This window comes from Microtus ochrogaster, chromosome 5 (genome assembly GCF_000317375.1).
Source record: "Microtus ochrogaster isolate Prairie Vole_2 chromosome 5, MicOch1.0, whole genome shotgun sequence".
Taxonomy (NCBI): domain Eukaryota; kingdom Metazoa; phylum Chordata; class Mammalia; order Rodentia; family Cricetidae; genus Microtus; species Microtus ochrogaster.
Genome location: NC_022012.1, coordinates 95,335,485 through 95,352,166, shown reverse-complemented (window position 1 = coordinate 95,352,166; position 16,682 = coordinate 95,335,485). Strand labels below are relative to the sequence as shown.

Sequence of the window (16,682 nt, the reverse complement as noted above, 5' to 3'; positions counted from 1 at the left end):
AAAAAAAAAAAAAAAAAAAAAAAAAAAAAATCCTCTGGAAAAATAAAGCAGCACCACATAAAAGAAACTAGAACCTCTCAGGTGTCTGTGACCTAGGGCCCAGGAGGCATTTCTCATCTTACAGGGAGGCAAACACAAACAACTTCACACGTGGTTACCATGTGCCATGCGCCACTCTGAGCACTTCAGCTGTACCAGGCCATTTCATCCTCACAGCAATCATAGGCAGGGCCAACTATCTGATCTTTTTTTTTTTTTAATTGTGGTACTGGGAAATAAAACTGGGGTTTCACAAATGCCAGGCAAGCTCTTTACCACTGAGCTACACCCTTAACCTCTGACACAGTTTAGATAATGAGCATCAGACAGGTTGCATAACATGCTGGAGGTCACACAGAGCCGAAAGAACTCAGGGTCTAACTCCGGCAGGCACTGAAGGCCTTACCTTGATGTGTCACTGTGGCTCAGCTGCCAGTATGATCGAAGATTGGCTTTGCCTGGGGCTTATATTTTGCCTCTGATAACGAATGGGTGTTCTAGTCATGGGACCTATTATTAGACCACAGATACAGTCAAAGAAAGCAAGTCTAATGAAAACCTCTGTTAAATTAAGACAGACAGAGAGAGTGAGTGAGAGAAAAAGAGAGAGAGAGAATACACACATACAAAGGCTGGTCATGCCAGGCCTCTGCTTACATGTATCATCACAGTAGATCATAAAATCAAATGCTATTAGTTACCAAACCAACTCAAACCCTCCATAAAGCATGCACCAGTCCCTCTCCCAGAGCAGCTGGAAGAACATGGGTCCTCCCAGATCTCCACCCTCTGACTCATCCCCTCCACTCGGTTCCTGCTGCCTGCACATCTATTGCTTAACTGGAGTAGGGTGAGATCGAAGCTAGGTCTACTTGCAGTGAGACTCCTGACTCTGGGCCCACACCGCTCCCTTGTCACTAATATAGCCTGAAAGTCTATGCGGCCTATGGACAGGACAGGCTACTGGGAGAGTGGCTGACCCTGGCTGACTCCCGTGTGTGCGCACACTCATTTCTGAGACTGCAGAACCTCCCGTATACATGGGGTGGCAAGAACAGCAGCATATTCTCAAGGTTGCCTTAAAATCTGTTTCTGCCGATGATGCCATCAGCCCCAGAGACCGAGAACGGCCAACTCAATGGCGTTCTAAGCCAATTCTCTGCTTTGTCACCGCCCCCAGCCCTTAGCCAAGAATGGGGCTCCCCTGACAGGCAAAGAACAGATGCACAGTTCTACCCACCAGGGTTCCAAGACTGGTTCTGTGCTTGGGAAAAATACACGCGATCATACCAAAACTCAGTTATGATCCCAAAGGGAAATAACAGACACTTGGCATGCTGAACCCAGGCATGACAAACATTCTCCTGGATTCCTCAAACAAAACCCAAGCCTTTCCCAGGTCCAAAAGCTCAGATCAAAGTCAGCTGAGCAGTGTGTCTCAATGGGCTGCCACCTAGTGGCAGCTCAGACTGACATGCAGCCTACTGAATTCTTTCATCCTGGAAACCAACCAACTTTTTCTTTTTCTTTTTTTTTCTCTTTTTTTTTTTTTTTGGTTTTTTTCGAGATAGGGTTTTTCTGTGGTTTTGGAGCCTTTCCTGGAACTAGCTCTTGTAGACCAGGCTGGTCTCAAACTCACAGAGATCCGCCTGCCTCTGCCTCCCAAGTGCTAGGATTAAAGGCATGTGCCACCACCGCCCGGCAAACCAACTTTTCTTAAAGTTTAAGAGTTCTCACTTGAAATGGACCTTTCTCAGTTACTACAAACAAGGCAAAGGCTCACGAAAAGGTTTGAGGTCTATTTTGTTTCCAGATTAGCGTCAGAGCAGCCTGGCATTGCTGCAGTCGGGTTGGGTCAGGGTAGCTGGTGCCTTTCCAGTGAGCTGAGACAGACCGAGGTCTTTCACCTTGGCAGGAAGGAGCATTACCTACCCAGGTCCATACTATCATCCCAAAGAGATAAACCTGAAGAGAGTGAGTTAGCAGAAAAGCAATCTGCTTTGAGAAACCAGGACAACTGAGAACTAAAACAATAAAAACCTGGAAGCTGCTGATAAGGAATTAAATCAAGCTGGGCCCAGAGTGGCAGGAGGGACTCCATGCCAACACCAATTATAATTCTTTCCTCCCCGTGGGGAGCAACTGCTACAGGCTGCAGATAGGAGCTCTCCAGCAGAGCTCTTCAGTGTGAGGAATACATATTGCTGGGCACGTCCACAGGCACCCGAGAGCCGTTTCTGTTTTCTAGGCAGCAAGAAAGGGACTGGCCTCCTGAGTCTCTCGTGAGTTCTAGAACAGATGGCAGCCGCAGGGCCTGGCAGACTCCACTTCTGCATCAAATGGCTTTGTGACTCTTAAGGAGCCCAGCACTGATAAGGGGAAACAAGGAACGGATTTACTTGTGTTACTGACCCTTCTCTGTTTCTGTCTTGTCTCCTCTGAGAATTTTTTTTATTTATTTATCTATTTTGAGTGACTAGGGAAGGAACCTAGTACCTCCCATATAGGCAAGAGTTCTATTACTTACTGACCTACAAACCTCAGCTCCTCACTGTAGAGTCTAGGCAGGCCCTCTATCACTGAGCTATGCCCCCAACCCTCTTTCTACTTTATTTGTATTGACAGTAGAGTTGGAAGTTTTATTAAAGATATTTCAATATAGGCTTAATCATGGGGATTAGGAGAAAAAGACTAAGAGGAAAGGAAGGCACACCCAAGAGCACGGGTGTGACTGCCTCCAGGGCCAACCACGCTAGTGGAGCCGTGTAAATAGCTAGGATCCACTACCGTCCTGACAGGCTTCACAACTCCCTGGGAAGTGGAGCTCCGAGTGAGGTCCTCCGAGACTCAGAAAGGAGGAAAATAGACCAGCAGGCAGCCTTCACAGCCAGCCAGTGAGGCTGCTTCATAAACTAAATCCTGAGAGGAAGCAGCTCAAACATGGGAGTCACCCTGCTTTGACACCTAGGATAAGGAAGGGGCCAGCACAGCAGCTAAGCGGAGCCCCTTCCTCATATTCAGACTGTACACACCACACAGTGAGATGAGTTCTCTGAATTCTGGCCAGAGGGATTCCACTTTGCAGCAAGCCATGGTATTTTTGCACGTCATACTTTGGGGAGAACACTGTGATTCCCATGCTAGACAGTGTTTCCTGAGACCAGCAGAATCTCTGTTAAGAGCAAGGATGGTGCACACACAGACATAACTGTTTCATTCTGTATCTAGGCTGTGTGAATCCACGGTCACCTCAACGTCAGGCATCTCTCTGGACTCAGGCTTGTATCGGTGTTGTCACAGACTTCAGTAGAGATAAAACAGGATCTAGGCAAGAACAGGGCTAGTGACTCAGGGAAAATGCACTCATTCACATCCTTCCACTCCCGAGGCAAGCACCACTAACTCACTTTACTAGGATGAACATGCACAAGCCGTTCTCTGGGCTGTCGCTGTGCATCCCAGGGGTGACGAGGAACAGATCAGCTTACATCTCCTGGAAAAAGCTGCAAACCGAGAGTCCAGTGAAACCCTTCCTTCGCTGCACCCCAGCATGGGAGTACAGCACGCCTTATGATGCAGCTAGCATGTCGCCCAGGACGAGGAGGGCAGAAAACACGGGAGGAAAGGAAAGCAATTACAGCTCCTGTCTGTAAATAATGGGATTTGCAGATGAGGCCGGGAAGCCATTCTGCTTCCTGCAGCAGCAAAGCAGGCAATGGCACCACCGTCCACCTCACTGCAGGATGAGTCAGCCCCACGATAACCGACTGGAGACGGCTGGAGCTGGGGGTGGAGGAAGAACTGAAGAAAACTGGCCAGAAAGAGGAACGGACAGTATTCCTCCGAAGCTCAACATCCTTAAACTGGCCTCTACTGTAGGAGCAGAAAGAGTAAGAAACAGAGTCACATTTCTGGCCACCTGACCCTGGGCAGGCACCTCCTCTCTAAACACGTCATCTGTCTTTTTCTCACAGGGGTCCAGCGAGAACCAATTTTTGTGTTTGGAAATGAAGACAGGAAAATTAACTACCATACCAAGATGGGCCCACCTATGTGGCCACTGTGCCTAGACTTTGCTAATTGGTTCCATGCTTTCCTTCTAGGAGTCTGAGCCTATGTGACTGCACCTACTAAAAATCCTAGGTGAAAAATCTGAGTGGGAGAAATGTCCTAAGTCAGTTGCTGCATCTGCAAAGCTAGGACAAATTCCAGCCATGCTCACAACTATATGCTAAGTCCTATGGTCCCTCTAACCAGCCTCCACATGTGGAGGAGGTCTTAGGACCACAGGATATACACACACCAAGACCTAGCAGAAGCCAAGAGATGATCGTAAGAATGCTGCTCCAGAGGCAGTAGAAACGGGGAGAATGGAGCCTAAAAATGCAATAGCTAACTTTATTCAGAACATGAGAAAATTTCTACCCTGAGGGTTAAGAAGGTCACACGAGTAAAGCTCTCGGGAGTTCAAGCTGTGTATAATCACAAGGACAAGTTGCACATGGCAAAAACACGTTTTTCCATAAAGTCATATAAACAAATATCAGTCAGTGGCAGTGAATAATCTGAAGTGAACTCACTCCCGCCCGCTACACCTGGGAGGCACTGACACACATTTCAAGAACAATTTTGTGTTTTTGAAGAAACTGAGGTCACAAGACTCTTGTCTAGTTTTCTTAGAGTTTTCTCACAGGACTTCATTCTTGGGCTGTGTTCCGACAAAGGCCTGCTTTGGTCAACACTAGTTCCTAGAACCAAAGCAGGGGCCATACAATAAAAAGTCCCAGTCCTTGGGGCTACAGAGTTGGCCCAGTCAGTAGTTAAGAGCACTTGTTGCTGTTGCAGGACCCAAGTTCGAGTCCCAGCATCTACAACCGTTTGTAACGTCGGTTCCAGGGGTCTACTGTTCTCTTCTGGTCTCCAATGGCACCAGGCATGCAAGTGGTGCTTAGATACATACATGTGGGCAAACCACCCATACACATAAAACAAAATAAAAAATTCCCAAGTCCCAATTCTGGAAAGGGAAAAGAAATAAGGTTTGTGAATCTCACGAGAGTTGGTCACCGCCTAGGAGCTGCTCTGTTTTCACTTATCACCACGTGTAGGGCTCGCCCTTTTAGAGGAAGAGATTCAGGTATAGACTGAGGTCACTCATTCTGGCCCAGGGCTGGACGCAGATACCACAGAGCCCTGGTTCTTCCCAGCACACACTTGCTGCCGATACTATGGGCACTTTCCCAGCTCGCCAGGCTGTTTGACTGGTCCCAGACCCACCTGCCAAGCAAAACAAGCGTTCTTTGCAGAGTAAGAGCAGGAAGAAACGCAGGGTATTAAGGATCAGATGATCCATATTTACCTTTGCTTGGTGCTTTCCTAAGCACCTTACCATTTACAACTTCACTTAACCCTCAGCAAGAGCCAGGGGATTAGAACAAGGTCAGGTACTTCTACTGCTCGGCACTTTACAAGTGAGTAAATCCTTCCTAGGTAAATGAATGGCTGAACAAACCTGACCGTCACGCCCTGAATCTTCATCTTTCAATCTTTGCTTTTCCAATGGGAGACAGAGGTAGAACCCAACGCCTCCCACGTGCTATGCATCCCCCGCACTCCTCGTCCTGTCAAACCACCTGCACGGTACTGACCAGTCAACAAAGAACTCCAGGTAGCCTTCATTTGGCTTCTCCAGCTTCGGTGTCCCCATTTCTGCTTTCACTCCCACCAAGATGTCTGTATGACCCTGTAGACACATACAAGAGTCCTGGCTCAGAAACGACCACACTCCTCTTCCAGACAAGCACGGTGTTGTGGCTTGGGCTACGGGAGTCTGAGATGAGGGGTGCTTTGGATCTGGAGAGATGTGTTCTCCCGGTATGGCCTAAGGACTGGGTCTCCCCAGGACCAATGTCAGCAGGGCCTGTAACCAACCCTTAGGGCTTACCCACAATGCCCACAGCACTTACCAGCTTGACTCTGGCAGACCCACTGGTGTTGGACACCACATCGGTCTCCACCTCCACACATCGGTAGTCCTCACAGCCACGGCCGTCCACCCGAAGGTCTTCCTAAGGGAACAGCAGCTTTCGGTTGTGATCCCATCTCAGACAGACTAGACTCCCACTGTCACCCCAATTCTGCCCTCACTATTACTAACAATACTACCAGGTTAATATAAGAAAGAGACTCAAGTGGCTTATCCTTCACTTAATTTTGACAAAGCAATGGGTTCATTCAGATGTGTCTGACCACAAAGGCCTGCCACATTGGATGTACACAACACATGCATAAAAGCAAGCAAAATGGACAAAACAACAAAAAGTCACCCCACCCTCTCCAAATCCTCAAGGCTATTCACCCCAAATTCAGTTTACAAGACCTGTTATGCACACTCTGAATACTTAACCTTCTAAAACAGGGTCAACACACTAATGCAGGTGAGTTTGTTTCTGTGATTAGGTCACAACACAGCCCGTTCCCACGGGCACTCTGAATGCTCTCCCAGCATTAGCTGAGGGGAACTCCCACTCGGTCCTCTATAGTAGCGCTCCATTAACCCTGCAGCACGAGACGGCACCAGAGTGGCTATGTGCTGCCTGTCCCTCTGTCCAACTATTTGTTTCCCGTTGTCTACAACAGCACAATTCATAGATGTCCATTTCATGTCGGATTCTAATCTAATGATTCTCACTCAATGCATGTTGGTCCCTTTAGGCTGGCTCCGTGCTCTCAACTCTTCCATATTTCTGACAACACAACATGTTGTGGCAATTGGTTAGCTTTCCTTTCCCCTTCCCCAAGGAGCCCTGGATCCTCTTACTGGCATAAAGAACTCAAACAGCAGGATCTGGGTGCTAAGCTCGCTGTTTCTAAACCTTCATCGCAAACAGAACTGGAAAACACACACACACACACACACACACACACACACACACTAATTAACACACACTAACACATCGTCATTTAGCTCACTACCTATCAAGAAGCTAGGAGTTCAAATCAATAGCTCACTTCCACCTAATGTTCATAGTTCATTCCAGACTTCATTTTTCTTCTTTTTAAGTCTCTTCTGAGTTCCACTACGAAATCCCTAGAGGTGGAGGTGGGGAGCAACCTGGCTGTCATTATCTACCCCCAACCTCCATATATTCTCTCAGTACATACATTGTTTCAGGGCTGCTAACCATTCTCCCCATAGGAATCAACTTTGCAGTAGAGTACAGTTAGATACCATGTTTCTTTTGCTCTTACCTGTCTATGTCTATTGTTAGTTTTCATTTGTAACTCACACTCATTTGTCACTATTTATATTTCAGTATGGGTTCACTGAATGCTGGCTTCTCTTAATTACTTATTTACTCTTCCGTGTGTATGGAATACCAGTGTAACATCCTTTGTTTTATCTGCACTATGTCTGCCACATACACCTCTTCTCACCTTTCCCATCCACCCTTGGTCTCTCATTTAGATCTGGTTTATCTTGTTTCTCTCTCTCTTTCTCCCTCCTCCCTCCCTCCTTTCTTCTTTCTTTTTTCAAGACAGGGTTTCTTAGTAGCTATGGAGCCAGTCCTGGAACTTGCTCTGTAGAGCAGGCTGGTCTTGAACTCACAGAGATCCTCCTGCCTCTGCCTCCTGAGTGCTGAGATTAAAGGTGTGTGCCACCACTGCCTGGCGTTATCTTGTGTTTTATCTATTCAAATGAGCAGATAAATATTTTTAACTGCTTTCTTTTAAAATTAAGCATTATTACAAAAAGCATACTTGTGTAAGTCTGGAATTTGGACCCCACTATAGAAACAACTTGGCTTTCTTGTGATAATGATCTACTTTTGGGCAATAATTCTCTTTTCATATATGAAGGGCAGTATATCATTTTACATGTTATTTTTTTTAAAAAAATTTATCGTTACTTTACGTGTATGAGTGTTTTACCTGTGTACCACATGCAAGCCTGGTGCCCAGGGATGTTAGAAGGCAGCACTGAATTCTGGGAAGTAGTTAAATACAGTTGTAAGCAGCTGTGTGAGCTCTCTCCAAGAGTTGCAAGTACTCTTAACCTCTGAGTCATCTTTCTAGTCCTTTAATGTTCTTTTTATACTTCTCTTTTTTCAAACACACATTGCATACAATAAAATGCCCCAAACATCTCATCGAGATCGTCCTCATTTTTCATAAATACCCTTGAAAGTATTTTTTTATTCTGAATTTTTAAAAATTAGATTCATTCACTTTATATCTGAGTCTTTTGCCTGCATGTATGTCAGTATGTGAGCCATGTGTGTGTTTGGTGCCAGAGGAAGTCAGAAGAGGGCATCAGATCCTGGAGTTAGAGTGATGGGTGGCTGTGAACTGCCATGTAGGTGCTGGGAAGAGAACTCTGCAAGAGAAACAGGTGATCTTAATCACTGAGACATTCCCCTCGCCCACTTTAAAAAAAAGAAAAGAAAAGAAAAGAAAAATAGTTAACAAGGGGCTGGAGAGATGGGCTGGTGATTAAGAGCACATACTGCCTCTCTAGACTGAGTAGGGTTCCCAGTACCCACATCGGGTGGCTCACAGGGAATCCAACGCTTCTGGCTTCTGCTGGCACCTGCACTCACTTGTGTATATAACCACACATATAATTAAAAATAACAATAAACTTCACCAGGTCCTCAAAGGGTTGATTCTCTCAAAAGGAGAGGGGAAAACAAAGAAAGACTATTGCTCTTAAATATATGATTATCAATTCTTTATCAATTATCTTTAAACTGTCAGGCTAACTGCCTATGTATCTGACTTTATTTTAAGAGGTTAAACAAACAGAAAAAACCAAAACATTGCTGCATGCTCCCACCACACAATACTACACTGACCATCCGTCATATCTGCTTCAGCGTGTTAACCCTCTCGGCAACTTCTGAGAGGAATTAAACACCTAAATCACGTGAGGTCCACGCGCAGCCACCTGCTCAACTCACTCTTTCACTGGAAGAGATCCTCTTGCATCGGGAGATGTGTTTGGAAAGCAGCAGAATTTAATGTCTAGCTCAATGAGCTACTCTTTAGTGCCACGTCTACTAACTTAGTGTCTTAAATCCCCCAGCCAGTGAGCAGCCTTTAAACTCAAGGCCAGAGTTCGTACCCACCACTCTCTGCAGCCTGTACCTTCTCAAAGGGTCTCTCTGCTTAACAGTCAGCACAGACAACCTTCAGAGATGAGGTGGCCAGCTCTATGAGGTGGCCCTGATCAGGATGGGGCTGACTCTGAATGCAACAGGCCATGCCATCAATCGCAGGGTTTCAAGGGCTGCCTTTAAAATGTCATCCTGTGACTTGATTCCACGTGGGGCGGCGTGGTCATCAGAAAACGGGACCTCATCGGACCGTGCCTCTCCACCCTCTAATAACCCTCAGTCTTCTAGGGAAGGCCAAGTGGACGAGTGAGCTGAATGAGAACTTACACGTTTTCCTTTCATGTTTAATGGACGTTCCAGTCTCTCCAAAGTAACGCAAACAGAAAACAACAGAATGAGAGAAAACAACCTGTCCATGCATCACTGAACTAAGAGCACTTTTTAAAAAATGACTTTTCCTTATAAAATTCTGAGGGAAGTGTCTGGATCTGCCTGGCTTGGTTCAGCACCTGAAGCCTTACCATGCATTTTATTTATTTATTTGCAGTCTGAGAAGCAAAGGGATCAATCTATATACTGAATACTTAAGACAAGTCACCCAAGACTGAAGGCTCCAGTCAACAGGGAAGGAAACAGCTTCTGGGCATCATGATGGCATGGACCCTGCCCTTCTCAGCAGGAACTGAAGCACCTTAGACTGGGGGTTTTGGCTGCTGGGCTAGCTCCTGGAGACTTGCATAGCTATTACATTTATCATTTTAACAACTCTGCTACCTGGATGTGGTACAAGGCAATTGGTGTTACTACTTCAACATAATCAGGATGACTGCATACTCAAAGGCGACCCCTTCATCTTATTTTGACATGTCCAGTACCTCATCAATTCTTAACGGAGAACTGAGATTTAAGTGTCTTCTTAGTAGAAAATAACCTCATCTGGCCCGGCTTTGCGGGACCAGGCCCAAGAAATGCCAAGTAAAACTAGACAGCAACTGTTGCTTCACTCTCCGATTCTCCTGAGCAGCTCTGCATCCCTTTAAAAGATGTGGCCCAATAAGGTCACGGGCTTTCTGTGCCACGGGTTTGCGAATAGAAAGGGCAAAGGGCTAAACAGGAAATGTGCTAGGGACTGGTTTCAGTTCCGAATGGTCAGACTGAGTAGCTACTTCTTATCCTTGAAGACCAGACTCAGACATAAGCTAAAAGGTAAAGCCATAGAAAAGGAGCAGAAATACAGAAAACATCAGCCGAGCTGTCCTCCTCCAATAGCCAAAAACAAAGCAGTGAAACAGCTCAGACAGAGCCCCAAGAGGAAAGTCTTTGAAAGCCCAATCAACAGTCACGACCTAGTTTGGCTATGAGGTTACAGTTAAACCACTCAGTGGGACAGACAACGAATATCCCACGGGGCTTAGAGCTCTGGAGTGGCCACCTGAGTTACTACCCATCCGCAACAGGGCCAGCAGCGGTAGGTGTGTAATCCAAAGCATGCCACACAGAGGGTAACGAACCACTAGCAGCACAGACCAACTCTTTCAGTGGAACTGGATCTCTAGAGTTGTCAGGCTAGCCCAACATGGTGCACACACCTTTAGTCCCAGCACTTAGGAGGCAGAGGCAGGTGGATCTCTATAAGTTCCAGGAGAGCCAAGGGTACATAGTGATACCCTGCCTCAAAAAAAGTAAAGAGTTGTTAGGCCATAATGTGATACAGGGAATGGAGAAGCCACGTGAAATTAAAGGTACAGGGATGGGGGGGGCGGCAGATTTCACCAAGATGGAAGGGAAGCTGGGCATAAGTGGCCGCTGAGAAGGATACAGCTTGGGAAAGAAAAGCAGATGAATCACCAGGGCCAATCACTGCTTGTTATGGTTATTATCAAAGAGGGTGTTCTGCAGCTGGATGGAAGCTTTCCAACTCTTACAAGGAGCCTCCTTTTTCTTCAGGTCATTTAACAGTTCCTGTCAATTTGAAGGATTTAAATCCCAGCAGCTTTTAGCGCAGTCACCGTGAAGACTAACGACGTGGCATGAATGGTTTAGGACAAAGCCACATTTCTGACAGAAAACAAACAAACAAACAAAAACAAACCTGAAAGGGAAGCACCATTTCCCCCTTATTTTTACATCCCCCTCACAACACCATTCTGCATATACCCCGCTGTTCCTAATCTTGAACCGAAAAGCTAACGAGTGGTGGGCTTGGATTTTATTAATCAGGTTCAACATGCAACCTATTGACTAAATATTGGCATTTCTACCCTATAAGGAGCACAGAAGAGAACAGAACGTCATAGGATTTTTAAAAAGACCATGGCCGTCACTTGTATCAGGGAGTTTAAATGGTGACACGTTGCTTTAATCTGCCGGCTACATCGCAAGATCAACTGCAGGGAGGAGGCTTGCATGATATCAGAGAGATGGTTGCCAGGTTAACCCTCTTCACCTCTTCCTCTTGAATGTCCAAAAGCAAGACTGGGTACACATCATGTATTCATTATAGCTACCCAGGAATCTAAGCTAAAACGACTACACCACTGTCTACCAGTCTCAGCCAGGTGGTGATGGGGCATGCCTTCTGTCAAGGCAGAAGGGCGACGTGAGTCCCACAACAGCCTGGAATACAAAGACGGGTCCCCCATTTTTCTCCCCCCAAAAAAACGAGAAAAGAAGGGCTGGGAATGGGGCTCGGTGTAGAACGCCTACATAGCACGTACAAGTACGACCATGACGATAACCCCCAAGCACGGCCAAAAGAAGAACAAATCACTTCCCCACTCTTCCCTATTTGTCAGCAATACACTCGGGTCAGTGCGATTTTTTCTTGAGACTGGGTCTTGATAGCTCAGCTGGCCTTAAATTCCTGATCTCTTGTCTCCACTTCCCAAGTGCTGGGATTACAGGAGCCAGCCACCAACACCTTCTGCATGCTAGGACAAGCTCTCCACTACTGAGCTCCGGTCCCTTCTCCACCCCCTTACTCCCCGCCACTCCCTTTTTGGAGTGGGGGAGTGGGAGGGTTGCTGTTAGTTTATGTTTTGAAGGCCTTTCCCCTCGGATGCATGGCCTCCATCTCTCTCGGTGCGAAGCCTGAAGATGTCCATCCATGGGCCGGGATTCCGGTTACTGGATCTCAGGTGCAGGCCCTTCAGCGCGTGGAGGCCATAAGGACATTCCTCCATTGAGCAGCAGCCTTAAGAGAGGCCCACCGCTCCCTGAAAAGCTAGGAATGAATCTCCATCCCGAGAGCTGTAGAAATTGGGGCATGCGGGATGCACTCTCGCCGCGGACCGCAGAGGCCTCGGTGCGTCGGTCTCGGCCACGCAGCCACCCCGCACCTCCTCCCTGAGCGGTATGGCCTGCACCTGCGGCCGCTACCGCTACCTGTACTCCATGAACGATGTAGACCTTCTCAGCCTCGCTCAGCGACACCGACGCCATGCCGCTCCGCTCACCGTGCGCGCTGGCACGTCATCAGCCTGCGCCCTTCCCCACGGTGCCCGCGCGTCATCAGCCTGCGCGGCGGCCGCTCCCGCAGCCGCGGCTGCCGCCACCGCCTGGAGCTCCATGGGCCTCTTCTGCGCGCCGTCCGGTGTGAGGCCGAGTCCGGCAAGCCGCGCAACCCGGTGCCCGAGCCATCGCGGACGCTGGAGGCTGGGACCCGGGGTAGGGGCAGCGGCTGGCGGCGTGGGACTGCGAGCTGCCTTCAGATTGACGGTCAGTGCGGAGAGGAAGCCCCGGGAGGAGGGAGACACGGGGCCGCAGCCGGGACTCGGCAAGAAGCGCGCACCCTTGCGCGCTGGGGCCGGAGTCGAAGTAGCCGAGCTCGCGCACATGTGACGCCTCGGGAAGGCGGAAGTCGTGCTGTCCGTGAGGGACCATCTCCTAAAGTCCCTTAGTTGGTCCTTAAGATGGCTGAAGAGACCATGGATCCCTCGTTAGGTCACTCTGGTCCGGAAGCCAGGAGCAGGGCGCCGGCTTCTCAGTTTGCTCACTCCGCGCTCCACTCCAGGGATCGATCTTTCTCTGTCCTCTCCTCCCTTATCTTCGTCCTCCCTTGCTGCCCGTCATCAGCTAGTGACCCAGGGCTTTGTAAGTTAGTTGCTGGAGTATTGTCCCAGAGAGAGTTGGGAGAGTGTCTTGCGCTTCGAAATGCCTGGATGGAGGAGATAGCTGGGGGAGGCGTATGAGCAACTGCCTGAAAGACAACCGACCCTGGGAGGATACGGGAATTGGATATCCAGAAAGAAATGCCTGCAAGGTGAAGCTGGGGTCATCGTGGGAGCCCTTTAAGGAAGAGTGGTAGTATATGAACCGAGTTTGAAAGGAGCGATGTGGGGAAATGGGGGGAGTTGGTTGACGCTTCACTTACCAGATGCTCTACTTTTGAGGAAAGTGACCCTTCACACCTTAATCATCAAGAAATAAAAGGTGCGGGCCACACACGTCTTTAATCCCAGTGCTTGGGAGGCAGTAGTAGGCAGATCTCTTTGAGTTCAAAGCCAGTCTGCGTTACATAGTGAGTTCCAGGACAGCCAGAGCTGCGTAGTGAGACACTGTTTCAAAGAACAGCAACAAAAATAGAGAGGCTTTTCTTCTCTTTGGCCTCACAACTAACTGAGCAAATAAACGGAACTTCTGATCAAAGACTCTTCCAGGGCAGAGGGAAAGGCTACTGTAAGCATAGCCGCAGAACATGGTGATTAGAGATGTAACAGAGGATTAGCGGCTATAGTGGGTGAGGAACGCAGCAGGGAGTGCCTGACTATATTCCTAGGTACTCTTAATGGAGCCCTCAAATGGATGGTCTTTCCCACTGATAGACTGGACATGAATTTCCTGTGTGCACACATAGTACCACAGGTGCTCCGAGAGAAGACTTCTTGCAGGGTTGAACTTTGCCCTCCAGGGTAACTGGGAAAGGGGAAACCGGAACGGTTTTCTTCCTTTTGTGGAGGAATAGGTGCCACACTTAATACAGCACCTATACCCTATCTCTCTGTGTGTTTGATTGGACAACTAGATTCTGCGTGAGGAACTGGCGAAATAACAAGGACTCCTGTTACGGTACCCTGTGCCGGAGATTACTGGGAAGACAGGCCATTTTAGTGGTATATGGTGGGAGGCGAGCTGAAGGTTGGGAAGATGAGAGAGAGAAGTTGAAAAGTCAGAAAAGAAAGACACCGGAAGAAAAGTTAAGTTTGACTACCATGGAGTCATTTTCCTGGAAGAAAAATATTTCATCATATCTTTAAAAATACATAATAGTGGTAGAACACTATTGTGTGCAAAAGGCTCTCAGTTCCCTCACCAGTACCACACACACACACACACACACACATACGCACACACACACACACACCGTACCCTCACAGCCAACAGCAGGTTCTTTGTGGGCAAGGGTCAGCATTACTAATTTGGTGACTAATTTTCTGGGTGGTGGCTGATAGTAGGTTCAGAAGGCCTGAGGAAACATAAGAAGTGACATTTATAATCTCTGGTAGAACACTGGTGCTCTCTTCAGTTACTCCTCAGTGCCGCCAGGTCATTTTCATCATACTTGTCAAGCTCATTAGACATCTTTAATGCTCATCAACCCATAGCTCTTTTTTACTGAAGCAGTTCAAAGACATGTTAGAACCAAAAAAAAAAAGAGCCAAGGATGGCAGGTTTTTTGGTTTGGTTTTTTTTTTTTGTTTGTTTGTTTGTTTCATAGTGTTTTGTTGCTGTGTCTTTTATAAAACCCTGTGCTCTATTAATTTTTTATGGTGCTGTGTGATGCTTTTTGTGTGTCAAAAACTTTACAAAGATTCACCTCTCCAAAGAGCCTTATGAGAACGATTTTACAGTTTGGGAAACAGGCAAAGTCACAGATCACAGAACTAGTAAGTAACAGAGGCAGGATTTGAGGGGAGGCTTTGTGGCTCCCAAACCTGCAGTCCTAAGTGTCAACTTCTATAGCCCCTCACAGCCTCTGTCATCCATCAGGAAACTTAATGCAGAAAGCCCATGTTTGTCTATCATTGAGTTATATCCCCAGGCCACAGGTTTAATTTCTAAAGCAAAGATGGATATTCTAACATGAACTCACTTCTCTTGAATCCTCTTTAGAGAAACATGGAATGTGATATTGATAAGTCTTGTGCCTGCTTTAGCCCACCTCTTCAGATAAAGGGAAAGGTTATATGCAAACAGAGTAAAGTTAAACTCCACAAGCAGCTAAGACAAGAGCCCTCCAGAATCTGAGAGATTCTTAAAGAGCCAAACATTCAGGACGTGTTCTAGTGCCTTTGAATGCCTGACAGCCTCATGGACCTAAAGATGTGAAAAATCAGGCACTTGCTTAAAAGAAGTTTAGGATTTATTGTAGCTGGGGTGTTCAGGCCCTTGAGCTAGTGCATGAACCAGATGGTAAAATGAAATACTTAATTGAGCCGGTTAGTAATTAAGGCTGTAATAAGGTGCTAATTGAGCAGGCCAAGTACCAGGTACAGGAGAGAAAGAGCTGCTGCTAACAGCAATAACATTATGTAAAGCAGAAGTAAATACGTCCCACCCACCCGGTTCATTAAAGCTATAAAAGAGCCTGGAGCACTGCTGTGAACTCTTAGAAAGTCAGCCAGGGAGTGTGTGTGTGTGGGGGGGGGGTATTTTATGCCCAGTCCTAGGCAGACCAAGGCCAGATTTTAGGTCTTTTCCTTTGTACCTTCAGCCTCACAGAAGAACACAAAGTGAGCTGCTGCTTTTCCTAAAGGTCTGCTTGCTTTGCATACTTTGCATTTGTCCCGCCTGGCCTTGTATGAATATTAGATATAAACAGTCTTTCATAATCTTGTCCTAGATTTTGTGATTTAGGATTATAGTGATAGAAAAATTGTACATGAGCATGCATATTCCCCATTAGAGGAAAGGTCTGCTGTGTTTAATTTTAAGAAACTGGGCTGACTGTTTGAGTCTCATGAAGTCATATGTGAGAAAATGAGTCACACATACCAATTTCCAGGTGTAGAATACACACATAAGAGCTGTGCTCGGGCTGGAGAGATGGCTCAGAGGTTGAGAGCAGTGACTGCTCGTCCACAAGTCCTGAATTCAATTCCCAGTAACCATATAGTGGCTCACAACCATCTATAATGAGATTGGGTGCTCTCTTCTGGCCTCCAGGCACACACACATGCAGGCAGAGCATGATACATAATAAATAAATCTTTAAAAAAAAAAGTCTGTGCTCAGAGTCTGAGGTCTAAACTGAGGGTAATACTTCAGTGTTGACCTAGAAGGGAAGAGGCTGGCACCATGCTTCTGGTAGTTACACCTTTGAAGATGGTTTGCTTTCCTCTTGGGAAATTTCCTGATACTCTGAGCCAGGTCAGGTGAGAGAGCCAGAGGCAAATGTCCTTGCTTTCATCATCTCAGCACTTGAGAAAAGCTAGGAAATCATGTTTTTTATAGTCTCCAAACTGTAGCCTTCAGGATGCACAAACACTTGATTGAAGTCTGGATTTTTTTTTTTTTTTTTTTTTTTTT

The 16,682-nt window shown here is 47.0% G+C and overlaps 2 protein-coding genes across 4 annotated transcripts in view; one reads left to right on the top strand and one right to left on the bottom strand.

Moving 5' to 3' along the window:
• The window catches only part of Exosc7 (exosome component 7), a 26,316-nt gene extending 13,684 nt beyond the window's left edge, over positions 1–12,632 (bottom strand). Inside the window, exons 1-3 of one of the 2 annotated variants that reach the window (XM_005348158.2) lie at positions 12,540–12,632; positions 6,006–6,107; positions 5,688–5,782 (exon numbers count right to left, since the gene is read on the bottom strand). In XM_005348158.2, coding sequence (XP_005348215.1) covers positions 5,688–5,782; positions 6,006–6,107; positions 12,540–12,596 — 254 coding nt within the window. In that variant the 5' untranslated portion in view covers positions 12,597–12,632. The remainder of the gene's footprint in view (positions 1–5,687; positions 5,783–6,005; positions 6,108–12,539) is intronic. The other variant, XM_026778900.1, reaches the window with a different exon arrangement.
• Positions 12,633–12,687: 55 nt separating this feature from the next.
• Zdhhc3 (zinc finger DHHC-type containing 3) overlaps positions 12,688–16,682 on the top strand; it is a 44,595-nt gene continuing 40,600 nt past the window's right edge. For both annotated transcript variants that reach the window (XM_013346631.2, XM_005348156.2), the window contains exon 1: positions 12,688–12,872. The gene's annotated coding sequence lies outside the window, so the exon portion shown is untranslated. The remainder of the gene's footprint in view (positions 12,873–16,682) is intronic.